Source organism: Sesamum indicum, linkage group LG10, assembly GCF_026168435.1.
Source record: "Sesamum indicum cultivar Baizhima isolate 11 linkage group LG10, ASM2616843v1, whole genome shotgun sequence".
Classification (NCBI taxonomy): Eukaryota; Viridiplantae; Streptophyta; class Magnoliopsida; order Lamiales; family Pedaliaceae; genus Sesamum; species Sesamum indicum.
The window spans coordinates 20988436-21016397 of NC_142666.1; the positions used below are offsets into that span (position 1 = coordinate 20988436).

At 37.9% G+C, this 27962-nt stretch overlaps 5 protein-coding genes across 8 annotated transcripts; 1 reads left to right on the forward strand and 4 right to left on the reverse strand.

Annotated features, from left to right (window-relative positions):
• Positions 1-302: 302 nt before the first annotated feature.
• OVA2 (tRNA synthetase class I (I, L, M and V) family protein) lies at positions 303-10160 on the reverse strand. Of its 2 annotated transcripts, none has more exons than XM_011092662.3 (22): positions 9877-10160; positions 9063-9261; positions 8787-8941; positions 8603-8704; positions 8285-8354; positions 7599-7711; positions 7056-7124; positions 6750-6857; positions 6434-6581; positions 5583-5814; positions 4743-5029; positions 4489-4625; positions 4236-4383; positions 3832-3963; positions 3365-3493; positions 2862-2989; positions 2598-2756; positions 2233-2358; positions 2003-2076; positions 1641-1890; positions 1118-1297; positions 303-879 (listed from the first exon to the last, which is right to left on the reverse strand). In XM_011092662.3, exons 1-22 carry the CDS (start codon positions 9967-9969, stop codon positions 640-642), a joined length of 3279 nt encoding a protein of 1092 aa, XP_011090964.1. In that variant the 5' UTR covers positions 9970-10160; the 3' UTR covers positions 303-639. The 2 variants fall into 2 exon arrangements, with proteins under 2 accessions (XP_011090964.1, XP_088741869.1); XM_088885743.1 differs by having other exon boundaries at positions 9063-9229; positions 9877-10045.
• Positions 10161-11335: 1175 nt separating this feature from the next.
• On the reverse strand, positions 11336-16523 carry LOC105171519 (translocase of chloroplast 159, chloroplastic-like). Its single transcript, XM_011092664.3, has one exon. The coding sequence runs from the start codon at positions 16312-16314 to the stop codon at positions 11545-11547; it is 4770 nt and encodes a 1589-aa protein (XP_011090966.1). The 5' UTR covers positions 16315-16523; the 3' UTR covers positions 11336-11544.
• Positions 16524-16947: 424 nt separating this feature from the next.
• On the forward strand, positions 16948-19910 carry LOC105171522 (ABC subfamily C protein). Of its 2 annotated transcripts, none has more exons than XM_011092666.3 (4): positions 16948-18412; positions 18696-18907; positions 19053-19253; positions 19444-19910. In XM_011092666.3, the coding sequence occupies exons 1-4, from the start codon at positions 17092-17094 to the stop codon at positions 19564-19566; spliced, it is 1857 nt and encodes a 618-aa protein (XP_011090968.1). In that variant the 5' UTR covers positions 16948-17091; the 3' UTR covers positions 19567-19910. The 2 variants fall into 2 exon arrangements, with proteins under 2 accessions (XP_011090968.1, XP_011090970.1); XM_011092668.3 differs by having other exon boundaries at positions 18729-18907.
• A 74-nt stretch (positions 19911-19984) lies between these two features.
• On the reverse strand, positions 19985-21618 carry LOC105171520 (ARM repeat superfamily protein). The gene is made up of 5 exons (XM_011092665.3): positions 21225-21618; positions 20995-21101; positions 20724-20868; positions 20454-20648; positions 19985-20366 (listed from the first exon to the last, which is right to left on the reverse strand). The coding sequence occupies exons 1-5, from the start codon at positions 21450-21452 to the stop codon at positions 20136-20138; spliced, it is 906 nt and encodes a 301-aa protein (XP_011090967.1). The 5' UTR covers positions 21453-21618; the 3' UTR covers positions 19985-20135.
• A 1373-nt stretch (positions 21619-22991) lies between these two features.
• On the reverse strand, positions 22992-27153 carry LOC105171523 (Tetratricopeptide repeat (TPR)-like superfamily protein). 2 transcript variants are annotated; one of them, XM_011092672.3, is made up of 3 exons: positions 26997-27153; positions 23763-26709; positions 22992-23390 (listed from the first exon to the last, which is right to left on the reverse strand). In XM_011092672.3, the coding sequence occupies exons 1-2, from the start codon at positions 27019-27021 to the stop codon at positions 23993-23995; spliced, it is 2742 nt and encodes a 913-aa protein (XP_011090974.1). In that variant the 5' UTR covers positions 27022-27153; the 3' UTR covers positions 22992-23390; positions 23763-23992. The 2 variants fall into 2 exon arrangements, with proteins under 2 accessions (XP_011090974.1, XP_011090971.1); XM_011092669.3 differs by having other exon boundaries at positions 23763-26712; positions 26997-27144.
• Positions 27154-27962: the final 809 nt, after the last annotated feature.

Consider the following 27962-nt stretch of genomic DNA (forward strand, 5'->3'; position numbering starts at 1 on the left):
TGAATTGGTATGTTTGCCACCGTGGTTCAAACAACCTTTAGAGGCGAGTTTACACAATTTTGTACGCTTATCCACTCCTAGTGACTCAATTTATCCCTCTGAATGGTTGGTATTTTCTTAAGCACAATGTATTGCAACTTAATGTCGCTTGTTTCACTTTAAAGTGTTGTCCTATTAGACATCCGGACCAAGCAATCCTAATGAGGTTCAAGTTCTAGAATGAGTTTACACTGCCGCAGATCATTGTCTTATTTAGACCTTGCAAATGCATTGCAATAATGTAATATTCGGGTGAGGATGGATTGTTGACAAAGACTCATCCCAGAGAGGGATTGTAACTCCTGATATACTATAACTTGGGAACTGCAGTCTGCAGGAACAAACGCAGCCTCTTCTTTACATTTATATTCTACAACTCAATTAATAAAAACATAATCTATTCAATTCAATATGCAAAAATCAGGCTTCATATGAAGCAAATTGGTGTTGTCTTATGCACTATCTCAAGCTCAAAAATGCATAGCCTCCTCCCTCCCCATTTCATTTGAATTCAGCGTCTCATTAATTCAAATAACATGGGCCACATGGTAATGCTGGTTTTGGAAGAACAACTTTTTCTGCATCTACCTTGGAAAAATCTCAGCTAGCTGCTGCCATTGCTGGAATTGGCTGGTTGACAACGCCGTGGCAACGGCCACAAAGTAAGGGGTGGTCGTCATAACTGCCAACTTGAAGTGAAAAATTCCAGCATCTTTCACATTTCAAGCCACTAGCACGTGACACACCGACCCAGACTTTGTTCTTGTTCTGAACAAGATACTCTCCGGTGCATGGTATATCATCTTTGTTGACAATTTCCAGAGATGGAAGAATCTCGACCTGCATATTTATTGTTCAATCAACCAAGTGTAACTAAATGCAGCAAAGCGTTTCCTATCGCTGTAAGATTTGGCTTGACTAATTCATAGACCTCTAATGCACTAAATTATAACCGGTGTTATATTATATTATCTTTGTTTATTATTTACCATTACCAAGCCAAATATAGAACAAATGAAACCTCAGCTGCGAAAAAAAAAATGTGAATAGAGGTATTATAATGGAAAATCCAGAGTACCTGAGATGTTAAGAAGATGCGATGCAATGTATCAGCATCGTTCTCCGATGAACACATGTCAACTAATCTGGAAACAAGGCCAGCATCAGATGCATGAAGATAGACCTTTGCCTCAAGGCTCGAACCAATCAGCTTCATAGTACGAGCGACCTCCAGCACTTTGTTTACCTCAGTTCTCAGCTGGTAACAGTAGTTTAAATTACCGGAATGAAAGGTGATGTCCAGTGAAATATGAACAGGAAAAGAACATGGTCGAATGTTATCATAATACTCGAGAAATATGAACAGGAAAAGAACATGGTCGAATGTTATCATAATACTCGAATCTACAACTAAGACATCATATTTTAATAAAGCCTGACTGAAAGCTTCGCAAATGACACATCTTTCTGGAAATATTATATCATCATATGTATATAAGTATTACTCTCTACAGATTGAGCATGCTGAAATCTTTATTTCTTACCAGACAACTAAACTGCATATGATGTCATATATAGTTAAACGATGTGACATGTAATACCTCAAGAATCGTCACCCAAAAATTAACCTCTTCCTCTGGGAATGAGAGATGTTTTTCATTTAACACAGGCCATCTTGACTCAAAGACAAAATTTGCCTTATGTCCATCTTCAGCAGTGAATGGGAAAGGAAGATTCTGCCAAACATCCTCTGCCAAGTGTGGCAAAATTGGAGCAATGACCCTCACAATAGAAAGTAAATGTGCAGCAAGGACTGTTTGACAACTCCTCCTTGTAGCGCTAGTCGTTCCCCTGGAAACATGAGGGAAAATCTCAAGATTGCCAGCCAAGTATAATGTGTGCTAGATTCTTATTAATGTTTACAATATCTTAAAATAAAACATAAGGAAATATGAGCGCTTACCCCACATAAAGTCGATCTTTGGCAACATCCAAGTAGAAATTAGAGAGATCAACTACAATGAACCGCTGAATAATCTGAAACAAAAAAATGAAGAATGGAAAAAGAAAACTTTGAGGACAACATTATTGGACTATATTGTATGTTGTCATGATAAAAAGTAGCATTACTCATCTAATATCCATAAAGCATTGATGGGTTTAGGATATATCGACCCTATTGGCAGAACATACCTGAAAAATCTTGAAGAACTGATAATTGTCATAGCTCTCTTTAATGTTTTTCACAACACTTGCAAGTTGAAATAACGCATATTGATCTATCACTGGAAGCTCACTGTAAGGAACAGCATAATCAGCCTGCAGATATCAGTAAATTGCATCAGGAGAACCAAAAATTTTGAGAAATGACAATATCTAACTAGATTTTTGTATCAGAAGCGACAACTAGTTGACCGAGCAACAATGTGGCTGTTCAATGAGAAATGACAGAGAGGTCTATTTTGAATAGGCTACTATGAGTGTCAAAAGGCCGATCAAAAAGCATGTTACTATCAGATATCTGAACCATTGATATTATACATCAATAAAAAGCATACTTTCCAATCGTGCAGGTTCCCCAAAAGAAACCGCAAGGTTCCTCTTAGTTTCCTGTATATGTCTGACATTTGACGGAGGACTTTAGGCCCGATCGTGACATCCCCAGTATAATCTACACTGGAAACCCAGAGCCTAAGTACATCTGCTCCAAAGGACTCCTGTGGAAGAAAATTGACACAAATTCAGTATTTTAGATAATATATTATTTTATCTCGTAGCAGTAGTATCATCCTCTAGGAGTACACCCCTGTCAAATGCACTACCTTTTGGTCCTTCCCTCCTTCAATCACAGTTCTTGGGTCGACAACATTTCCTTGAGATTTGCTCATCTTGAAACCTTTCTCATCAAGTACGAATCCATGTGTTACGACACCACGATATGGAGCCTTTCCTGCAATATTAGTATAAAATGTAAGGAAGATATCTTGCCTTCAACAAAACGGCAATGAAATTCTCACATATAAATAAAATCAGTGGAACAGTTTGTGTTATTGAAGAGATTTGATTAAGCACAAATAACTACATGGCAGAAGTTCCATATTTCAGAGCCCATGCCTTTCAAAATTATTATGGACCTACCCTTTTGCGGGCAGAAGCTAGCATTTTATTGACCTTTGAGTACGAAAAAAAAAACAAGATTTTTCCTTTTTTGGTTTTTTCATACTCGATGCTTTATAAGGGGACCTTGGGGAAAAGGGACGGAAATCATGAATGAAATAACTTTTTACGAAATATAATGGTCAAAGATGATTGCTTCATTTCTTACCATTAGTAGCAATACTTGTCAATAATGAACTCTGAAACCAGCCACGATGCTGGTCTGTACCTTCGAGATACAAATCTGCAGGATAACTAAGACCCTTTCTCTTCGTCAATACTGCAGCCCATGAAGAACCTAAAATAACCCAAAGGAATTAAGATTACAGCTGTTCAATTTTGCAGTAGCAAGAAAGCTAAACAAGATTGCATCAACCCTCCAAAATAAGAAACCTTCGTTCTGGGCCCCTGCACAAATGGTTCTGCAAATAGGGGTGTGTGTGTGTGTATCATTCATTTATCTATAAACAGATGCATAACAGTTTTTCCAAAAATAGCTCGATATATGACAGCTGAAACATAATTTATCAGCAAAACTGGTAGATAATTATGCGCCCTCAAGAAAAGGTTGAGTTACTAATGTAATGCCCTTTTACCAGTAAAATATGTTCCAGAAAAACAATAAATTTTGTCTACCTGAGTCAAACCATACATCCATCGTATCAGTTCCTTTTACATAGCTTGATGCTTCTTTGCGATACTTTTCTGGAAGCAGTTCCTCTACCTTCATGTACCACCATGCATCACTTCCTTTCTGGGAAACGATAGCTGCCAAAACAAATGTGAGATCAAAATATCTGAACATGCCATGGTTTGACAAGTCTTTTAAAATAAAGAAAAAAAAATCCAATAAATACAATGCTTGGATACATATTTATACAAGTACATTCAAGGCTCTGAAGAGGGAGGGGAGTGAAGCTTTACATATATAGCAATTTTAAAAGTCGAAATGAAAGATTATGACCTACAAGTCACGTTACGTGTAATAACCTAAATGAAATAGGCATATGATGAAACTGTAAGAAGTAGATGGCCCTTACACTTAATATGACCAATAGTTTCTTCATTCATCAATGGCTCCTTCGACTCCACGTGATAAAAAACCGGGATTGGCACACCCCAAGTTCTTTGCCGGGAGATACACCAATCAGAACGACTTGAAGTCATAGAAGAAATTCGATTTTCTGCCTGTTCATATCACAAATTTGTTTAAAACTGAAGCAGAGTAATGCAGGATCAGTTGTGAATATTCCTTTCCTCCATGAGGAATTAAAAAGATGGCTGGTTAAATACCTGGGGGGGTATCCAGAATACTTGGTTAATTGAATCCATTGCAGCACTACGGAATCCTTCTACTGAAGCAAACCATTGTTCAGTTGCCCTGAAAATTGTAGGTTTCTTTGTTCGCCAATCATATGGATACTTGTGTTCTGCATTTGTTAAGTGTTAAGAGTTGTAGACCACACATCCATAGTGTTGTACCTTGTGATATTACAGGAGAAGAAAAGAATAACCATATTGAGGAAAAAGACTAGAATTTAACTTACTGTATGGCTCAACCATGATCATTGATGAGTTCTTGTCCAAGCACTCAATAACAGCAACATTGCCATCTCCAAGCACGTCAAGACCGCTGAATTGCCCAGCTTCTTCAGTAAACTTTCCTTCATCATCCACCGGGGAAAGGACGGGCAAACCATATTTAAGGCCAGTTACATAATCTTCTTGACCATGCCCAGGAGCAGTATGCACTAGTCCAGTTCCTGATTCTGTCGTGATATAATCCCCACCAACAACGACTGGGCATTCTCTACTCTCTATGGGATGAACATACCTGAAGTGGCAGTTGAAGACCAAAATTGAATGACTACAAATTCCAGATCATAGCAGCCAACAAAGCCAGCAGATCTTTTTCTTATTCTCTTTATGTTTATCTTTTATCTGTGTGTGTGTGTTGGGCGTGGTGGGAGGTGTGTTGGTGGGTGGTTGGGGTTCAGCTCAATGTACTGGACTTAATGTTCATTTAAAATAAGTGGGAAAAGATATTGCAATGGATCATAAGAAGGGTCTTCACTATCGCTTACAAGACATCAGTGAATAGTGTATACTTAAGCTTCCAACCTGCTTTTGTGTTATTATGGTTATCTGAATCAACTATAAACAACTACTAAACAACAGAAATAGGGAAATGTGCCAGATTACAATCACTAAGCACAAACCTCATCCATTTATTTAAATGTTCCATAAAATAATATACATAATTATCAGCATGCATAGGCCCAGTCTGCCACCACTGATGGCCTTCCACCAAAGCATTATTACTTTATATCGTCCACAAAATCCAGTTAAAAGATAGTTATAATTGCAATGCATATACTCAAAATAACCTGCAGTTTTCAAGTTCTGCGCCAGTAAGTGCTGTCTTCACGATAAGCTTCACACCCCATTTTGCTTCTAAAGTTGGCACAAGGTCCAATGCGACAACTAAGTAGAGCTTGTTATGATCCTTCAAGGCATTGCCAACCCTTTTCTCTTTATTGACCGATGGTGCAGTTAAGTCTATAGAACTGGAATCAACTTCAACAACAGCATATTGAAGCTTTGAATTGACAGCAACACCTGAGACAATAGAATGTCATTGTGCATAATTAGTTCTATGTAGGCGTACATACAAAAAAAACGTGCTCATGGCAGAGAAGCTAAGACATACATGTGCGAATCACGACCCGTAACATACACCCAAAAAAATTGAAAGACCAACAGAACACACCAATATATGGTGAATATATTCTCTGATCACCATTTCTAGCTCCTTCGGAGGGTAGCATCTTGACCTAAAGACGCACATATATTTGAAGACGGAGAAAAACGATAAAGGGGCAAGAAATACTTCTAGATATAACTCCACTTCCAACGCAAACACAAAGATTATTTTTCAATGTCATGAAGAGCAATCGAGATTATTGAGTAGGATAGCTATTTCTTCTGTCTTATTCTTGACATACTTACTAAGAACAACAAAGCAATTGCAACACGGATGCATAAAATTCTTGCAACAAAGCTCAGCAAATGACACAGTATGCTATCTATCTTATCAATTATTTTACCCTTCTATAAGCAATTAACAGTTGCAGAAACATCAAAATTTCAGAATTTCAAGCTCCTTGAAAAATTATGCATCTAAAACTAAGAAGGAAAAGCGATTCCAGAGTTTACAGGGGAAACGTGAAAAGCTTACCAGCATTAGCAGGAATAGTCCATGGGGTTGTAGTCCAAATAGCCAAACCCAGATTGGGAATGAAATCATTTAACAGTTTACATGATGTAGGGGCACTGACTAATCTAAAAACAGCGTACATGCTCTTTGAAACATGCCCCTCAGGATACTGCAAATAGATTTAGAACCAATAAGAAAAAAAAAGATCATTTGTTAGATCAGCTTGAAAGCTTATAGTTTCACTCATTCCCGACTTTACTAATTTTGAATTTGGTGGGAGGGGTAACAAAACAATTAATTTTTAGGAAGGCAAGTTGAAAGTTACAAGAGTCATTACCTCCAACTCAGCCTCTGCAAGAGCAGTTCGAGACGAGGGGCTCCAATGAACTGGCTTCCTGCCTCTATAGATATACCCTTGCAAGGCCATCTGGCCGAACACTTCAATCTAGTATAGTTCATGTGGACCAAGTAGTGAAGATGATAAGATCATTCTGAAAAATATAAGATTATGAACTAAATTTGTACAGCGAGCAACCACAAATGGTAACTGAGGCTTAAATTATATACTAAAAACATAACATGGAAACAGTATCCTCATTTGCCAAAATCCATATGAGACATGTTAAACAGTGATACAATTTACCTGAGCAGCTTCATACTCAGGATCAAGAGTGAGATATGGGTGATCCCAGTCTCCCCATACGCCATATCGCTGTAAACATTACAATAAACATTTGTTATCTCGACAGGTATAAATGTTACTTCATCTGCCCCCACAAAGTATATCAAAGCTAACTTTACATGTAAATAGATATATCTATCAATAGATAGACGAACCAATCACATTTCTTGAACCTTTTTGCCCAAAATTGGCCAACAATTCAAAAATACAGTTAATCCTAGATGGAAAATCCTAACTTAGGAACCATAGTTGCACATACAAGTATACCTAACAAGATGTATAAAGGGGATTCAAGAGGGAAATAGATAAGTTTAACACCAAATTGAACATGAAATATCCCTTATCAAGTGGTGGGAACAACATATAAATTCAGACACATGGGGAGTATAGAGTACTTCAATTGAATCAATTCTATAGGGAGTAATACGATTTCCAGCTAAGAAGCACAAAACTGAACCAGAATGCTTTTCCTCATGGGCTGATCTAATAAAACTAAAGTACAACCTTAAAAGCTGCCATCTGATTCTTGACAGTTGATTTTGCAAATTTGGCAGCCTTTGCTCTCAATTTTAGTGGTGTCAGCTCCTTTCTAGCATCCTGATCCAGTGACTGTAAAACTGAAACAGATCAACAAGATCTGTGAAAAACTCTAAGTTTATTTGCATTTTCACATAATTCCACCAGAAAAAACAGCCGCCCCCCCCCCCCCCCCCCTCCAGAAAGGAAAAAAAAAAGGCAGGGAAAGTTTAATATACAGAAAACTGAAAAGAAACTGATATAACTAATGGCCTTTCTACCACTGACAAAGTGATCAAGGACATAATCATGTCTCTTATTCTGTTTGCCAACTGCTTCCAGCAGTAAATAATGGCCAAATGCACAGGTAAGGAGGTAAGATCAAGACAAGGGCTGTAAAGTGTAAAGCATTCAAATGGAAGAGATATGAAAAAAGGAACCACAAATATACCAACTATACAGCACACCATGATTACCAAGGTTTTCTTAATGACTTGAAATCAGAGATCATGCCCGTAACCATATCGTAGTAAATAGACACACATGAACCAATAGTTCATATTTCTACTCCTTAAAATGATGGAAACTTTTCACTGTCTAAACAGCATAATGCAGAATCATCCAGAAAAGTTTGAGAATATATCTCAGAAACCATGAGTTGTGCTAAGACTTGCCTTTTAATTCAATTGGCAGGCCATGACAATCCCAACCAGGGACATAATGAACTCGATAGTTCTGAAGAAGCTGAAACAAAGACAATGAATCTGTTACAATGTAGAAATTTTGAAGTGCTTACATGGAATATCTATCTATAGCATGTATGCACAAACATAATGCTCAGATATACAATGTAGTAAGCAAAGAAATTGAAGTGGACAAGGTTCACAAGAGATATTCATAGAAAATTCTGTCTTTCTTGTTTGTCGCATTTGATAGAATACAAGGGTTTGATCGAGGAACGAACTTTCCAAAAACAACCATTCCAGGAGTACCTTATAGCGGTTGATAATATCCTTCAAAATCTTATTTAAGGCATGACCCATATGCAAATCACCATTTGCATAAGGAGGGCCATCGTGAAGCACAAAACTTGCCTGTTGAGATGATTAACATCAGTAAGAATTCACTTACCAAACATAAAAAAACACATCAGCAGAAGACCCATAAAGAACTTACCCCAGTATTCCTACTGGCAACCCTCTTAAACACCTGATTTTCATCCCATAATCTTTGTATTTCGGGCTCCCTCACAACAGAATTCGCTCTTAAGCCAAAGGCAGTCCTAGGGAGGTCAATTGTGTGCTTATACTTGCCATCCTCCTGTTTTTCCCCTGGACAACATTTAGAATGTCTATCACTTAAAAGTAAGTTATGCAACACAAATGAAATTAACTGCAACCACCCAACATACATGACAGCCTGAACTGTCATGATTTAAAAATTCTTGACAACCTTCAGATTTTCCTTTTGCTGCCATGACAGGCCCACGTGATCTTCGCTTTGAGGATGAGCAATATTCTATACCAGAGCAAGTAGAATAGCATGTCACATGAAAGAGGGATAAGACTTTCGCTGAAGAGCTTCTTCTTAATTGTAACAAGCTGCCAGCAGTTGTATTCCTAAAAGATGAGTAATTTCTCAGCGACAGAGCCTGAGCAAATCAGAGACACCATATTAGATGTTCCAACAATACGGACAAAATTGACAATTTATATTTCATAAAGTAATCTCAGCAGTTTGTTTTTCCGCAGTACAGAACACTTGAAACTTTTACACATCATAACACATGCCACACAACCTAACTGACACTTACTAGAAAAAGAGTGCCTTTCTGGTCACAACCACTAAAAATATATTTAGATACAACGCCAAGAAGAAGAACAGAGTCTAAATAAGAAGGTAAAGAAGTAATTCGTCGAACTTCCATTATATGACTGTTGTTTAAAAGAAAGAAGTTTGGCTTTGTAGGATTCACTTAAAACCCATTACATAGGATTCCCCAGCAAGCATGTATAACAAAAGTCAGCCTTCCCTTCCAACACAATCCCAAGACTACAATTTGCAAAAGAATGTCTTTTTGGGTGTGCGTTTTTTGGAAGTCTTCAAGAAACTACATCATTTTAACTCTTCAACTTAGCTCCAAAGCACCTTGAAACAATGTTATAAAACATGAACAGAGAACGCAATAAACAGATAAATAGGCTACAAATGGCTTTAAGCGGACAGAAGTTTCCGTATGTCTGTTTGAAAATAAAAAGATATGTACCCTGTAAGAAGAATTATGCAGAGCCATTTTGGTGAGAGAGTAAATCTTGGTGGGAGTTGAGGGTTTAGCGAAGCGGGTGGACTCCATTTCCATTCACTATCACCCGTGGAGTCTTTCGGCTTTTCCTTCCATTGGGGAAAATAGAGAAATGGAGTGGAAAGATTGTTTCGTTAAATCGTTTGTTTGGCGATTTTATTTGTGGATAAAATGAGGGAATTGGTGTCTGGAGGAGATTGGAAGGGAGCAGGAGAACTCTTTTGTTAGAAAGATGGTAAATAACCATTTCAAGTTGTTGCAAATTTTCTACATACCCTAATGTTTCATTTTATTAAATTAAAAGAATAAGGAATGTGTATAGTGGAGTGAGGAGACCATCTCTCCAACAAAAACACCCCGTGAGGACCAAATCCGGTAGAATCTTTAGATACGAGGGCCGTTTGGTTATAAAATATTTATTTATCCTGCAATATATTAATAAAGTCAATCCAGGATAAATATGAATTTTCATTCAAATTCTTTTTTTTATTTTTTGCAAATATTAACAAATTCAGTGAATACTAATTAATAAATGAATTTATTTGTTAGACGAAAATAAATGTGAGGGGTACTGATGTACTATTTTAAATCAAGGAGGTTTAGATGTAATTACACTAAATCTTATAAAATGACGGTGTAAATATCCTTTAAAATTAAAATATTAGGAACTTATAAGCTCTTTAAGAAAAATTAAGAGTTGCTAACTTATATATAAGATCTTAACAAATTCCTTCAAACTAATTACGAATTCGATATTAATATTTTACCCAAATACTTTATGAATTTATTCTTAAAATAATACCTAATATTTTATAAATTTTAAATATATCTTATAAAATGTATGAGTTTATAAGAAAATTTATCCAAACTTGCTAATTCTTTTTCAATCAAGATTGGAGAAATTTATGGGCCTTAAAAATTAATGGTCCATTTTCCTTTTTTGGTGGGTCAAAAGATGGGTGATCTTTTTGATGTTGAGCCCATGAGCACACAAGTTAAAACTTACATAGACAACAATTAAGGTATGTTATCAAGAAATGTGCTTGGTTGCTAATAATAAAATTTGACCATAATCGTTCACAAGTACTAAAAAAGGGTAAGAAATATGTTTGGTTGAATGGTGAAACCACTACTTTTCCAACCATGTCATCTAAGTTGAAATACTCTTCAGCACATTTGTTTTATTTTATTTCTTTTTGGTTAGTTTTCAAATTATTGTGAAGAATCAAATTTTCGTGACGAACAATTATTTGTCCATGAGCTATGAGCACTAATTTCCATGTAACATAAGATTTTTGTGTGCGAGGTGGACTTCCTCAATGGTTAACTCAACTCAACCAAAATACTTGTCTGAAAGCCAGAAATGGATGGGTTATCCTGGAGAAATGAAATGAAATCCTTCAACTTGGTTGGATTCAGACACTGACAATATAAAAATATTAATGAAGCGGTTAAGGATGAGTATGTATAGCAAGCAAATAATGTGTCTGAACAATCACAAAAGAAGACAACATTGTATACACAAAATCATGAATATACAGAAATAATTGAAATTTCTCAAGTATATGCATCCCTAAAGCAAGAAGGAACTGGTGACTTCTTTTTTAGCTTCAACTACCTTAATAAGAGCACCTACGCCAAGGAGACTTCCCTCGATTCTGGGAAAATTTTCTTGAATATGGTTTTGACAGCTGGAAGGAGAGCTAGTGCAGCAATTTGAAGCTGATCTGAACAGCTTGTCTTTATTGAAATCTGCCCACTTAGCTTGTTGTTCAAACCAGCCCTGATGTTCAATTTGGAATTTCTACCAACAGAAAATTGAGATTGCAGGTTGCATCCACATGTAAGATCACCTCTGTATCTCATAATAGACAACCCCAGTAAGACTTGATCCTGACCAATAGGATAATCCTCGTCCCTCCTGCACAATTCCAAGTTTGCACCATATGCTGTACCGTCTTGAGATCGAACAACTCCAGCATTCCCAGACAACAATAAACTTTTTCCAAGTGCAATATGGTCCTCAACTTTGAGCCCAGACACCACATTTTCCTCGAGAAAGGTGATAGATACTCCAGCTGCAGTTATATTCTTCTTGGAGTTCCTGACTTTAGTTTCGCCTTTGAGGAGGTAGGCTTGTTTCATTCCAAAAGTTTGAATATCTAGCCCTGCCATGCTTGATCTCTTGTCCCCGTGCCTTGCTGAGACTGATGAACGTAACTGCATATTGAATTCTTTTTTATCCTTGGTAAGCTGAACCGAAATTGCTGCTGGAAAATGACTCACGATGTCAACTTTATCTTCAATGACCACACCATCATAACCACAATCATGGTCCCATCCATGGGAGTCAAAAACTGGCCTTATAAGAAGCTGGGAAGAAGGTTCTAGGAAACGGTATCTAAAAGAAGGATCATCTCCATCAAAAGAAGGTGGGAGTGCCATGTCTGGTAAAGGAGCTGCTATAGTTTCTGCACTCCCCATTTGTTGATCCATAACTGCATCGAGATAAGTACCATTGGCTGCACTGTTTTTCTCTTTCCTCGAGTCCCTGAACCTTCTTATTTCTTCTCTAAATTGTTTCTTCTGAAGTAGCCTGACACGATAATCATACTCTTCAAAGTATGCTTTCCTTTGGACACTGCTCAGTTCAGCAATCTCTGATTTCTTCAGCGGCTTGAATGGAGGGAGGTTATCATACTCAAAGTCCTCTCCATGGTCAGAATCAGATAGATAACCCAGTTCAACATCTGAGTCAGCACTCTCACCACTTTCATCATTAGATAGTTTTGGGTGAACATTGGATTGTAATAAGGAGGACAAGAAGTAAAATGGGGATGGCGAACGAATCCGTACCCCAAACAGTTTCATGTGGTTAAAGGTATTAGGAACTGAGACCACAGAACTCAGTTCGGTTAATGTCTTCACTGAGTAACATGAAAGCAGCAGCAGCTGCCTCCAGCTTTCTCCACTTTGCAGCAGCGTTTCACCAAGTCCATCTTTCTTAGCAAATGGATGGTTTTCAACTAGATTAACTGGTATCATTGAACCAGGGTTCATCACCAGGAGCTCCTTCGCTGAATGGCTAATAAGCTGTTGAACGACCTGTGATCTCTGAGCAACAAATACCTCATAGCTTAAAGGATACCCATTGGGTCCATCTGGAGGTATTGAAGTTGCATGGGTCAACGCAACAACTGATTTTCTCCATATTGATGGACCCAGGTGAGAGGTGACTGACTTCAGTAGAGGCAAATCATTAAGGTAACTGCATTGTGTGTCTAGGCGATCAATATATAGGATAACATCAGGCGGCGACCTGTGCATTACTTTCTTAATCGATAACAAAACTTTTCTGTTGATGGATTGGTCTATTGTAGAAGTCCTAAGACCTGGGGTGTCAAAGACCTTGACTTTGATTCCATCTATAATACCAATAATTTCTTTGACACGAGTCGTGGCAGGTTCAAATGCATTAATTACAGTCTTCCTTTCCCCAAAAATGGAATTTATTGTTGCACTCTTACCGACTCCAGTTTTTCCAATAACCAAGATGCACAATGAAAAATCCAAGTCATCCTTGGTCTGTGCTTCAAGATCCACCGCGACCTTTTTGGCTGCAAAATCGAGATGGAATGCTTGAGAAGAGGACCTTGGCTCTGCAATTGTTAGCTGGTGTAAAGTCTTTGAAGCTGCAGAATCTCCAGGAGAACAGCCCAATCTGTGCAGAAGCCGCATATATTTCACTCGTATCTTCTGTATTTTCTCAAGCTGCTGCTTCTCTACTTCACTTAAAGCTCCCTCAAAGTTGCCATTAGTGGAGAGGGGCGTGAAAGGACCAGAGCTTCTTGCTCCAATAATAGGTCTTGCAGACAGGATTATGGAGCCTAGATCAGCAGAATTATCTTCTCGAGGAAGATTCTCTATGCCATCAACAGATGTAAGTTTAAAATTGCTGTTATCTGACGCAGCACCTTTGACTGCTTTCAAAAATCCAGCCAGTGAAACAGAATCAATTATTCGTCTATTATCACTTATTCCACCATCAGCATCTGCGTCTCCCTCCAAGTCTCTGACATTCTGAACACCAATCTCTTGTGAATGATCTAGTAAAGCCTCTTCATCAGAGAGAGAAGCAGAATCCTGTTCCCTCTCCATTTCAGCTGCCACTGCCTCAGTGTCAGGGTGAAAGGTTGAACCTTCTACTTCCCCAGGAATGTCTTCACTATTTTTAGCTTCTTTCTCAGCTACATGATCCAATTTGACACTTTGGAAGGCAGCTTGAGAAGCATTAACACCAGTCAGGCTAGCATCTGTCAAAGGGCTATCAGAGGTATCTACCTGCAAAATTTCTGTGAGAGACTCAGGCAATTCTGAGAATTGGCAACACACTTCAGTTGGCAGTTCCTTAATGTCAACACAATCAGATCCCGTTTTGCGGCCAGCAATAGAGCTAAAGGACTCAATTGGCTGGCCAATCTCTTGCTCACTCTCAGTCTCCACATTCTGACTGTCAATATCCTGATTGAAGACAAGATTATCCTCAAAACCAGTATTACTGCTCTTCGTCTCCCCGTCATCCATACATGCTTCACCGAAGTTGTTGCTGCTTCCCAATTCAGTATGTTCAATTTCCATCAGGTTATCTGTTCCAAATTGACATCCCTGTTCTGCAGCTAAAGCAAAAGAACAAATATTTCCTGTAACCAGTGTGCCAGCAAGGTCAGTGAGCTCTCTAAGATCAACCAAATCCCCATGCTTCCTCTGATCATCAATCACATCAATTTCTTGAATCTCCTCATCTAAATGCATGAGATCTTCATTCTGCTCGGGTTCAGATGTGGATTTATACTCTTCATCTGTGACCAAAGAATCAGCTCTAGCCTCTTTATTGGCATCCGGAGCTTCATCTCGGATGGTGTCAGCTGCTATGACACAGTGAATGGTGTCCTCCACACCATTATTCTCCTTTTCATCTTTACGGTCCAAAACATCAGTACTAATTACCAAGTCCTCAAACTCCTCGTCTGCGACCAAAGAATCACCATTAGCTTCTTTATTGGCATCATGAGCTTCATCTTGGATGGTATCACTTGATATGTCACAGTGAATAGCGTCCTCCACACCGATATGCTCTTTTTCGTCTTTTGTGTCCAAAACATCATTACTGATTACCAAATCCTCAATAAACTCCTCATCTGCGACGAAGGAATCAGCTCTATCTTCTTTGTTGGCATCATGAGCTTCATCTTGGATGGTATCAGTTGATACGTCACAGCGAATCGCATCCTCCACACCAATAAGCTCCTTTTCATCTTTTGTATCCAAAGCATCATTACTAATTACCAAGTCCTCACTAAACTCCTCATCTGCTACCAAAGAATCAGCTCTAGCTTCTTTATTGGCATCAGGAGCTTCATCTTGGATGGTATCAGTTGATATGTCATAGCGAATAACGTCCTCCACACCAATATGCTCCTTTTCATCTTTAATATCCAAAACATCATTATTAATTACCAAGTCCGCAGTAAATTCCATCTCCATCATATTCTCAGCTTGTGACTCGTTGTCATCCCCTTCATCAACCTCCAAGATTCTAACTTTCGGAGCACTATTAACTCTATGGAGAACTCCAATGCTTGGGAGCCTAACAACTCCTGAGAAACTATTGTCTTCCAAAACAACACTGCTCTCAGAGTCGTCATCACTGTCCCCCGATATCTGCGCAATTGGAATTTGAACCTTCCGCACCAGTGGAATTCTAGAATCCACAACTGGCATTGGCTCAATATCTGAAACATTCTCATCCATTACAGCCACAAACGGCCTAGTCTTGCCAGTATTCAGAACATAATCCTCATCTTCAACAAGTTCATCACCTGACTCACCCAAGAATGGTCTTGCATCATCAGAGTCATCAACAATACTATTAACTCTTTCATCTGGGTTTCTGACAAAAGGCCTGAAAAAAGTCCCCCCACTAACATTACCACTTCCACGAGGAAATGCTTCATCTGGGTTCTTCATAGAAGGCCTGGAGACGCCATGTTCATTGCTATTATTACGTTCTTGAACTATTTCACCATTTGACTTAGAAAATGCATGTTCCCGAAGAGAGTGAGTTTCTTCAAGAATTTCCTTGTCTTGGTCAGTCATAAGAGGTCTCTCAGAGGCAGTCTCAGTCTCATCTTCACCACTCACAGAACCCTCAGACTCAAGCTCACTACCACTGTAGTAGCTACCAGTAGTACTATTTCTATCACTTTTCGGTGAAACAGAATATTCAGAGTCAGAATCATCAACAGTAAGAGGAGCTCTAATACCTGATATTGTGTTAGAAGAAGCCGCCTTTGGGGCCATCTGTGTGGCTGAAAGGGGGACACCATGAAGCCTTGAATCCATGAAAGTTTCAAACTTCAGACTTTTGCTCTTTTTGTATGCATGTTATCGTTTTCTTTTCTTATGAGTCTGCTTCAAAAAGGTGAGAAACCATAGGTTAATGTGGTGTAGCGTGTTGCTGGATTTGGTGAATGAAAAGATTGAATTTTTTGTTTGGTGTTTAGGGCTTTGTTTTTTGGGCTTTTGTGGAATTTGTTTTGTTTTGTTTCAGGCTGTGGTTGTCTTCTGTTTGGGCAATGTTGTGGCGACAGGGAAGTACAGATGGCATAAAAGTTCTTGCACTTCGTACACATATTTTGGTCATTGGTGGTGCGATAAGGTTTTGTTTCTGGGAGATGATTTCTTGGAGCCTGGAGACGTCTTTTCGGCTGGTTTTGGTCGCCTCGTGTGTTTCTACTCATTATTATTAAATGTTCTTTCGCAATTCATTAGCTATAAATTCATACATTGTATTTGTTTTGTTTTTCATTTCTGTCTATATCAATGCATGTTCCTTCTTGGATAACCTCTTAATCAACGTAGTAAAATTCTATTTTACATTGATCTACGAAATTTTTTCATCTTTTTCACGTACTAATTTTTTATATACGGTGAGACTTGAGAGGGGGGAAAAAATCTAACTTTTTTTTTCTATATCGAGAAAACAAATATTCATCTTACTTTCTTGATATTGTTGTCTGCTCTTTTTGTTCCTTTCCCTTTGCAGAATACCCGTCTAAATTTATTGTAGTTGCCACTTTATTTTGAATGAAGGTTGTCTTTTAGCCTTTCCATGGCAAAATGGCGGCTTCGCACTACGCCGCCAGCAGAACTACCTCTCTCCACCACCGCCACCGCCAGTTGACCTCTGAAACACCCAATCCCAGGAAACGCGTTTTATTGATTTCCTGCTTTTCCACTTCATTCCCGGATAAACCCACCAGAAGAAAAAATCGCCTCCGTCAGAAAATCCTTGAAACCTTTAGAAAACCGATTATCCCCGAGGCTCCTCCTGCAAACCCTGATGTCCCCATTGATTCCTCACCCATCCAAGAGTCTGGTAATATTCAGGAAGTGCAAGAATCTGACAAGTCCAGGAATTCAGAAGCTGGAAATGAAGAAGTTCAAGAATTCGAAGAAATGAGGGAGGTTGAGGTTTCAATGCCTGCTGGAGGTAGTGTTGATAGAAGTATTGGTGTATTAGCTAAAAATTCAATCTTGAAATACGGGTTGTGGTTGGTTGGGGCTTTTGTCTTCCAGACCGTTTGTGCTACTTGGGTTTTTGGTTCTGCTGGTGTTGACAATAAAAATGAATTATTCGATGGGGATGAGAAGAATTCAGTTCTTGAAGTGGGAGGAAACGAAGGTAAATCAAGGGTGAGAATTGTTTTGAACGGAAAAATGGGGGTGGAGAATAGTGCCCTTAACTCAATTATTTATGTGGATGAGTTGGAAATGGAGAGGAAAATTGAGGAAATTCGGGCAATGGCAAGGAAGGCGAGGGAAAAGGAAAGACTAGAGTCCAAGACGAATGGTTTTGAAGGTGAGGACAATGAGGAAACTAATGGGGGAAGATCTCTTAAAAGTGGGATTGAGGAGGAGGTTGACAACCGATTGGATAAGTTGAGAAAAAAGTTAGAAAATGCTCGTAAGAAAATACCAGTGGCATCAGTTGGGTATTCAAGGAAGGAAAAGGATGAGGTTGAGAAGGGTGAATTGGATGAGACAGGGGCCAATGGGGCTTTTTTATTTAAGAAGAAGTATAAATTCAAAGGTTCGGCTAGTGATCCAACAGAGAAACCAAAGGGTTTTATAGGTTCAGATGATTTCTCGGTTAATAAGTCTAAGGAAAGTGGAAATGGGGAGAAGGGGTATGAGTATTTTCAAAGTGGGAATCATGATAATGATGCAGTTAGTTTAGGTGATGGGGAAAATCAGCCACAACTGTCTGGTGTTGATCCAAAGGGCAGTGATGCAGTTAAAGTGGTGGAAGAGGATAGAATGAAAGGCATGTCAGAGATGACTGAATCCAGTAAGACTACAAGGAAGAAGGTGGGGAAAGAAAGAGGTACAAGCAAGCGAGGAAAGGGAAAAGGTGAACCGAAACCGAAGGTGATAGATGGTAGTGCCCTTGGAACTCTTATATTGTCTTCTTTAAAGTTCAGAATTTTTATTTGAATGCTGTTGTGGCCATCAGATACATCGAATTCTCTTAACAGATTATGAGTTTCTGATTGGGTGCAATGCTTTAGGGGCTTTTGTAAAACCCAAAAGCTGTTCTTCCACTCTGTCTCCTTTGAACACCTAATCTGTTGAATTCACCATGCTAAGTATGCGCTAATAGGAACCAAAAATGCATATTTATTATATCAACTGCAGTTCTCATTAAGGCATCAAATGTACAGGCATTGCTAATTCCAGGTCTGCCTTTGAAGCAGTAGAAGCTGGGAAATCAAATGCTGAGGCTGTGAGGTCAAGAAAATCTAGTGCTCAGAACATGAACGAGGAGAAACTGTCGACTGATAGTTTAAAAGGCAAAGGATTTGGAGTTGCTAAATCAGCAGTAAAACGCAATAGTGAGACTGACTTTTGGTGGTCAAAACTTCCTTATGTTCTGGTATGTTATTGCAACCAGGAAACTTTCTGTCTTATGGTTCTTGTCTTGCTTTCTTTTCATTGCCAAACTTTTTTTTCGTTCAGTTTCTTGATATGCTCTTCTTCCATGATAAATCGAATCAGCTTATGTTATTTTCTTATTTCAGGCTATACTTATGCAAAGAGGCCATGATGGACCCGGTGAAGGACTTTATACATTGAAAAACATTTCTAGTGCAGAGGATCGAATATCTCATGTGGTTGCTTTTGAGGACCGTGCTGATGCCAACAATTTCTGCTATCTCCTTCAATCCTTCTTTGAAGATCTGGAAGACTTCAAAGCTGATGTTGTTCCATTAACAGTAAAGGTAAGTTTACCAGAGCTGCAATTTAGTTCTCCCCTCAGATTTAAACATGCCACCGTTTCCTTTTATATTCTTCCTGTCCTCTTTCCCCCTTTTTTCTGTTTCTGGGAGAAGGTTTTGCAGATGTTTCTTTTTTCGTTTGCTTAAACCTTCCAAAGCAATTTCATGTTATTAAAATAAAGTCTACTTTCAGGAAGTAAATGAAGCAGTTGAATCAAATACCATGAGAGTGATTGTTGTCAAGAAAGGGCAACTTAAGCTGTACGCAGGACAACCACTTGTGGATGCTGAGACAGCACTACGTGCTCTGATTTAGCAAGACCTAGGGCCAGCGTAATGCCTCTATTTCCCACTCAATTGTGGCTCAAGGAACACCAGCGACGCAGCAGTTTGAAATTACAAGATCTTGCATTTCTGAAGCAAACCCCGAGAAGGAAATAGCAGCAGCTGCTGGCCAACAAATACGAAAACGTATGGGTGGTATTGGTTCTTGGCTCCTATTGTCGGCAGGCAGCAAATGAAGATAACACAGTTATTTTCATTTTCAAAACATCAGTAGATGTTCCAAATTGATATGTACTCAGATTGTCGGGAGGAGAAGAGTTAATTTTTACCCTCTGATGCATTACAGCAACACTTTAGAAATTATGCCGAGAAAAACATCTGTGAGCTATGGGAGATAATAACTCTGCTGTGCTAATTCAGGATTTCGGATATTGCCAGTTTCATATTAGTAAATGAGAACAAATGATGGCATTATTAGACATTGTCCTAACATAGAATCATGTAAACATGATTTTTACATGGAAGGAATTAAATCTCATCACATCAGAACTGAAGCTAAAAGATACTTCAATCCAATTTCCTTACACTACTACTACTAAATTAAGACGAAACAAGTTTAACCATAGCTTGTGCACGAATGGCTGGAAGATTAGACTGGCAAAAGCTTTGCCAGGCCTCCTGCTTCTCTTCTTCATTCTCTGTAATTGCGCTGAACAGTGAAATTGCAATACCTCTTGCTGCCTCTCTTGCCTCGGGAAGCTTGTCGTTTAACAAATTTGACACGATTTTGATCAATGAAACCAAGCCAAATTCTTCCATACTTTTCAGATCCTGAGAAGCATTTTCATACATGTGAGCTATAAAAGTTTAGAAGTACTCGTGTTAGTTGATGAATGTGAAGTTATTGTCTTCACTTACCATTCTGGAAACACAGTTAGAGATAGAAATTGCAGCTTTTGCTCTGACTCTGAGGTTTGTGTGCCCGGCGTACAAACCGAGCTTGTGGAGCAAGGGAAGAGGAGACATGACCTCCCCCATTGCCAACAATGCCCTGTCTGCTTCTTCACATACAAATTTCTTATCTTGGGAAGCTTTCAGTAATAGCTGCAACAACTGCAAAAACACAAGAAAATAAGAGAAAAAGAACTCGTACATAGAGAACGGGGGAAATTTGAGTTGATCTTTTACCAACTGGTTGAAAGCGTCAGAAGTGGAGTCGAGTAAACTTCCACCAAAGGCCTTAAAAATATCAGAAGCAGCCATGATAGAGGTCTTGCACAGTGCACTTCTTGGATTCTTGATTGCCTTCACCATCAGTGAAAGCACTTTGTCCCTACACTCACCAAACATCCCTCCACAAATGAATCTTGAAGCCAACACAAATTAACTCTGTAGATAGATACATACATACAGAGAGAGAGAGAGAGAGAGAGAGAGAGAGAGGAATGACAAAACTTACAGAAATGGCAGCAAGAGACCGGAGTGATAGAGCGCAAAACGCCTAATATCATTGAGTGATTCACAAACCTTCAACCAATCTTTAGACTCTAACCCACCAACAAGACCCTGCAAAAAATTCCAACATCCAACTAAATACAGAAAAGCCAAGGAAAAGAAATATCCAAAAAGCGATTTTTTATCAAAGATGCACAAATGAAGAACAAAGAATTCAAGAGACCCAAAGAAAACCTGAATCTTAACATCCGGGTCTTGAAATGCTTTGAGATTTTCAGAGGAAACGTAGTCAATGGAAGCATCCGCAGAAGATGGTTGCGGTAAAGGGGCTTTGTTTTCGTCATTCACAACAAGTTCCGGCAATTGTTGCTTCTCGTTGTGAGCCGGGATTACGATTTTTGCTTGCTTCTTGGGTCTTTCAGGAGTGACTGGCAATGCATTGTCAATAGGCCTCAACGCCATATTTCTTGCAGAACTTCTTCAAGAATTCAAAAGTATTCACCTGTAAGAGCACAGAGAGAATGTTTTTTGTTTTAGGAGAAATGTTTGCTGAGGATTGATATAAGATGATGTTGATGATGATGATAGGGTGTAAATGTAATCAAGAAAAAAGGGGAGTGAAAAGATTAGGTAACGGTCATTTGTGAATTTGAATTTTTAAGGGGAAGGATTAGAAAGTTGAATTGTTTTCACAACGGTCATATCTGAAATGCCCCATCCTCTACGGCTTTGTTTGGTCTGATAAATACAGTGAAACTTTTATAAATTAATAATTTTGGAATCATGAAATTTTATTAATTTAGAAAAATATTAATATATCGATAAATTAATATTTTATTAATTAAAAAATAAACTTTTTAAATTCAGTAAATTTAGTACATATGTATTGAAAATAAATGAATTCATATATGTTTAATTGATTATATTCATGCATCAACCAATTCTTTGTAACTAATTAAATATATTCATGTATAATATCAATTCATTGTATATAATTAATTATTATATTCATGGACGCATGTATCAATTTATTGGAATTATTTAAATATACATGTTTACATTAATCCGTTGCACTTAAATTACTATTATAACCAATTAACTATATTAATGAAACATATACTATATAAATCTCAATATGGAAATGAAATAATTCATATCACCCAACCATGTCTTCTCATCTAAAAGGCATGGCAAAATCATCTATAAATGATTAAATGCGTAAAGCATTACAGACTTCAAATTTAATATTTATAATTATAATATTTATGAATTATTAATTTAGAGTTTTAATGGGACCTAATATTTATAAAGGGATTTTCAGAAAAATATTATCTTATTATCTTATCGAATTTGATGAGTTTTTACAAAGGCCAAAGTCGAGATCGAAGATTTTATTATTTTAAAAAGTTTATTAATTTATAAAGCATTAATTTATAAATATTTTACTGTACAGAAGTCGGACCAACGAGATAGAATCGCGTCAAGAAAACCTTGAACAGGAAATTAATAAAGAAATCCTGTTTTTAAACTTTAATTTTATCTGCATATTATTTTAGTATAGTATTTAAAGCCAGCTTATCTTTCTCAACTTTAGCCATCAATGATATTAACCTCTACATTTTTTGTGCTGAAGAGGGCAAAAATTTGGCCAAAAACCAGTTAAAATGGATAAAATGCCCATTAAACACTCCAAATCAAGAAAGTAGCCTAAACGCCCTGTTATGTTTTCAAAATCAGCTGCCAACGCCTCCTCTTCAACACCACATCTGCACCTCCCCTGCCTGGCCAAGAAGGTGGGCGGTGGGAAATGCAGTGCAAAGTGCTGCTCAATCTAGGCAATGGCAACGGGTGGTGACTAATGCTGCCTAGCCTGCCACCGCATTGCAATACCCTTACTAGAGTAAACAAAAGTACTGTAGTATTACTAGTTGCTACATTTTTCTTTTTCCTCTAATGAGTTGTTGAGTTGCCACTGAAACAGAAAACTATCAGAATATAGTGTTTAATGAGTCAGGTCTGGAAATGATTTCTCTTAACCACCGAACTAAAGAGTATCACAGTAAATCACTTTACAACTATTCAGAAGACAACCTAAAATGTATGTGTCTCTGTGTGTGTGTGTGTGTGTGAGCACTCTCTCCTGCATGCAGAAAGGGCTCATATGTTATCTAATCAATGATACATTTCTTTGAAGTATATTTTTTCAAAAAATCAGAGACAGTGCAATAAATTTAAACAAGACATATTTGAGGCGAATGCATGAGCCATCTGGGAACTTGTTGGAGAATCCAAGTTTGTGTCTTGACAGCAGTTCTTGTCAAGTCTCAACCCTTATTACAGAGAGCAGATAGAACAAGGGACAGAAGAACATCATGCTACAGGTGGCATCTTGTTCCGTAACTGCAAAAGAAGACCATTTGAAGTTACCCACAACAGGAAGCAACATACAAAGGACAAAGAATGAAAACACGAATCAAAAGACAAGAAACTGTTCTTTTTACAATGGTAGAACCCATCTCGTCAGAAGTATCAAACATCTGTGTTATCTGTACATGTATGCAATGTAGATCAATCACAAGGTGTTGAAAAGGGATGCTGAGCTTGATCTGTTCCAACAGAAATACTAATAAAGGTACAACAGAAATTTCAAGGACCTATAGTTCGGTTGAAGAACCAATAGATAGCTTTCCAAGTTCCAATTAAGGGGAGAATATTGAATAGAATATATCAAGTGCTTCCCGAGTTATAGTATTACTGACATGAATATCATACCTCCAGGCCCTATTTGCCATGGGAATCCATGTTGAATTCGTGATATTTGGTTTTAAGTGTATACCAGAACTGCTTCGACGAATACTGAGTCCATCACCGATAAAGAAGGCAGTACAGAATAACATTGATAATCCACTTTGCATTCTTCCTCTGATATATATTGAAGCTCCAAATATGTGCCAAAAGCAAGTATATCTCTGCCCCACTGAAAAACGCCGCCTCTTATATCTTTACAATGATCTGGAAGCATGCTGCGATTTAGCTGTTTCCCTTAATACAGCACCCACTATTGCTGCCTGCTCAATACATTCAGCTTTATGCAGGGCGTCCAATAGAACCACACAAGTTTTGGTATATATGTTACAACCCTTCAGCCTGGTTTCTTCGAATAGCTTATATGCTTCCGTTGCCCTATTTGCTATGCTTAACCCTTCTATCATTGTATTATAGCATGCAGAATCAGGTATACCTCCATTGGCCTTGAACCTCTCAAAGAGTTTGTCGGCCTCCAATACATTTCCAGCCTTGGCGAGCCCAGATATCATCGTGAGATAGGTGATTGCGTTAGGTTTCAACCCTTGTTTCTGCATCTCCTGCCAAAAAACAAAGGCTTTGTTGAATTTTCGAACCCTACAAAGACCATTTATAAGGATGCTATAGGTTATGATATTAGGAGTGCATTTCAAGTCCTTCATAGAATTCCAGCAGACAAGGGCTTCATCTATTTCTTCTGCCTTCACAAGTGCATCAAGCAAGCAATTCCATGTTTGGACATTCGGCATTAAATCCTTTTGCATCATTTCCTCTATGATGAGATATGCTTCATCAATTCTACCCACCTTTCCGAACCCATCCACGAGACTACTATAAACAACTACATTTAATTCCACGCCAAATGATTTTGCTTCTTCAAAGAGCATATAGGCTTCATCAAGCCTGTCAATCTTAGCAAGCCCATCAATGACAGAACCATAAGTAACTACAGTTGGTTGATGACCTTTTGCCTTCATTTCCTCCAAAAGCTGGTAAGCTTTGTTCACTTTACCTGATTTGCAGAATCCATCTATAACAGTGTTATAAGCAAGGGTATCAAGAACACACCCCTGTTCTTTCATTGCGTAGAATAGCTCATATGTCTCGCGAGCAAATCCAGCCTTTATGAGACCATGAATTAGAATCGAATAGCTCCGTGCATCAGGGGTAAACCGAGACTTAATTTCCTCAAACAAACTTCTGCCTTTTTCTGTTTCACCAGCTTTAAATGCACAATCCATATAGGTATTAAGGAGTGTAAGGTCTGGAGAAACGCCTCTGCGAACCATTTCCTTGTAAATCTTATGCCCATCCTCCTTTCTGCCAGATTTGAAAAAGCTCCTGATGAGAGATGTATAGACAATTGCATCCGCAATCACATCAGAATCTAACATCTGCTCGTACAATCTATACGCATCATCTACTCTGCCATGCCTACCCATGCCATCTATCAATGAACAAAATGTAACTTTATTTGGGGGACAAACTTTATGATCCATGCCCTGAAAAATGGAATAAGCCTCGTCAAGTTTGTTAGCTTTACACAGTCGATCAATCATAATGTTAACAGTCATTATGTTTGGAACCAAGCCAGTTTCCTTCATATCATTTTGCATCTCTAAAGCTGCATCAAGTTTTCCTGTCCTAGAAAGCATGTCTACAAGAATATTATACGTAGAGAGGTTCGGCATGGCATCCTTTTTCATCTCATTAAAAATTTTTAAAGCCTCGTCTACTTTTCCTTTCTTACCAAGACAAGTAAGAAGGCTATTGTAAGCAATCACACTTGGTATGGACCCCTTCAGTCTTTGCCTCTCAAGCAAACCATAAGCTTCATCAAACCGTCCAGCAGAACCATAACCCATGATCATGGTGTTGTAAGCATATGCACAGGGCACAGTGCGATTCTGCTCCATTTGCTCAAACAACTCAACAGCTTCAGTCAACCTACTAGCCTTGCAGAGAACTGCTATCATGCTCGTATATGACACATCATCAGGCATGAGACCATGGGATTTTATCTCATGAAAGAATTTCCAAGCAATATCCACCTTACCAACCTTACCGAAGCAGTCAATACATACATTATAGAGAACGATGTCTACATCAAATGAATTGCTCTTCATCTCATCCAACAAGGAGAGAGCAGCATCCACCCGGCCATCACGGGCGAGTACACGAATTAAAGTTGTGAACAAATGCACATTAACTTCATATCCTAACTCCTGCATCTGATAAAAGAGGGAAAGCATGAGATCAGGGTGATTGGGCTTATGAACCATAGCCAATGCACCTATAAGCGTTGTGTAAGCCGAAAACCCAGGGCGGAATTTAAATTTTCTCATGGTTTCAATAAGATCAAATGCCTCTTTCAATCTTTGTGCCTTCACACAGCTGGAAACTAATTCCACGCTTGTTTCGAAAGAAGGACTAAATCCAGCAAGACTCATTTCCTCGAAAACATGTTCAAATCCGTCAAATTTCTTACACCTAGCCATTAACATGAGAAGCGAATTATATGTTTCTGGAGAATTCACTTGATTGGTCACCCTCTCAACCCATCTAAAATACTTAACACCTAAATCAACATCCTTCATCCTCCTCAAAACTCCAATAACCACATCTGCCTGAGGTTTATCATCAACTGTAGACAGAGCATTCTCCAAGGAAGGTCCCCAAGGACCACTTTCCAGAACGTGACAGGCATTCTCAACCGCACGCCTAACAACTTCATGTTTTCTCAAAGTTTGGCCATTTCCAGCATTAATATCAGAAACGGTCCACCTCCCCTTCTTGAAGGGGCCTTCATTTTCTTTATGAACATCCATATCAGAGGGTCCATCATTAGAATATGAAAATCTCTTACAAGAGTTAGACAGGCAAAAGGGTTTCAGCTCAATCTGAATTTTCAACCCTGCTAAAGACACATAAACCAGAAACGCACATAAAAATTAAATAAACATAAAAGAAAAAGGTAAACAAATATGCTGATATTAAAGTAGCACGAATTTGACAAAAACAGAACCCCCTAAGTAACTCAGTTAATCTCAACAGCTAGAAATAAACAAACTATTCCCCCACAATCCCATCAAAAAGTAACGAAACTATGATATCAATTATCATGTTCTTGATACAGTGCTCTATAATATCCCAATAAAAGCAAAGAAGAATCAAAGAAACAGAAATTTGACAACAATTTACCTCGGCCTATGAACAGCGCCCTCATTCTTGAATTTTTAGGGTGGGCTGGCGGATCAAAGACGGGGGTTTGCTGAGAATTTTGAGCGACTGAACGAGAGTGACCCTGTTCTGAAAGATTGCTGCTGTCGTGCGCGTCCTTTATATGTACCGCGACTTTTAGCTACGAAGTAGCGTTTAGTGGCAATCAACCGAAGAGCTTTTGTCCCACTTTTTTTTTTTTTTTTTCAAAAAATAAAAAAGAAAAATCAATTAAGTCTTGACCATTTTTATTAGACTGAACGTACACTCACCCCTTGCTCAAAATTTCAAACTTATTAATATTAGCAAAAAAATAAAAACTATTATTTTATCTCTAATTAATTTATTATAAATAAAACAAATAATTTTTAATCAAATTGTCATCATACATATTCACACGATAATGCTTGTAATAAGATATATATTTCACCATTATAAGGATATTTTGATCAGAAAATATTTATTTGGTACGCAATAAATGAATAACGAATCAATGTGAATTTTCATTAAACTTTTTTACTAATATCAATAATTCCGACAGGCTATTATGGGGTTCTATCTATTGACATAAACAAATATCATGAGATATAATTTTTTAAATCATAAAGCGTTTACATATAATTACATTAAATCTCAAGAAAGTATAATATAATTGTTCCACTAACTTATAAGCTACTAAATCTTATAACATGTGTAAGAATTTAGAGATGACGAATATTATTTGAAAAATAAAAATTTAAAGTGTTTGAATAAATAAAATATTAGAACAATTGGCATGTAAAATCTACTTATATTATAACAATGACATTAAAAACCATAAAACTATCATAATTTAAAAAATCCATAAAGTTAAAAACAAAGTTTATCCTAGTTGAGATTTTAATGTTTCTCAATCGGTCACTTTTTTAATTCCCTTAACTTTTTATTTTAGGTTAATTACATCTGAAC

Coding starts and splice junctions, on each gene's coding strand:
- LOC105171523 (XM_011092669.3), bottom strand. CDS start 27,021: ATGAGGGCGCTGTTCATAGGCCGAG. Junction 26,713..26,996: donor GGCGCTGTTCATAGGCCGAG/GTAAATTGTTGT, acceptor ATGTGTCTTTAG/CAGGGTTGAAAATTCAGATT.
- LOC105171522 (XM_011092666.3), top strand. CDS start 17,092: ATGGCGGCTTCGCACTACGCCGCCAGCAGAACTACCTCTCTCCACCAC. Junction 18,908..19,052: donor CAAAACTTCCTTATGTTCTG/GTATGTTATTGC, acceptor TTCTTATTTCAG/GCTATACTTATGCAAAGAGG. Junction 19,254..19,443: donor TTGTTCCATTAACAGTAAAG/GTAAGTTTACCA, acceptor GTCTACTTTCAG/GAAGTAAATGAAGCAGTTGA.
- LOC105171520 (XM_011092665.3), bottom strand. CDS start 21,452: ATGGCGTTGAGGCCTATTGACAATGCATTGCCAGTCACTCCTGAAAGA. Junction 20,649..20,723: donor CTGACGCTTTCAACCAGTTG/GTAAAAGATCAA, acceptor GTGTTTTTGCAG/TTGTTGCAGCTATTACTGAA. Junction 20,367..20,453: donor CTAACTGTGTTTCCAGAATG/GTAAGTGAAGAC, acceptor AATGCTTCTCAG/GATCTGAAAAGTATGGAAGA.
- LOC105171519 (XM_011092664.3), bottom strand. CDS start 16,314: ATGGATTCAAGGCTTCATGGTGTCCCCCTTTCAGCCACACAGATGGCC.
- OVA2 (XM_011092662.3), bottom strand. CDS start 9,969: ATGGAAATGGAGTCCACCCGCTTCGCTAAACCCTCAACTCCCACCAAG. Junction 8,355..8,602: donor ATATTATCAACCGCTATAAG/GTACTCCTGGAA, acceptor TCTTTGTTTCAG/CTTCTTCAGAACTATCGAGT. Junction 4,384..4,488: donor TATTCTGGATACCCCCCCAG/GTATTTAACCAG, acceptor TGATATGAACAG/GCAGAAAATCGAATTTCTTC.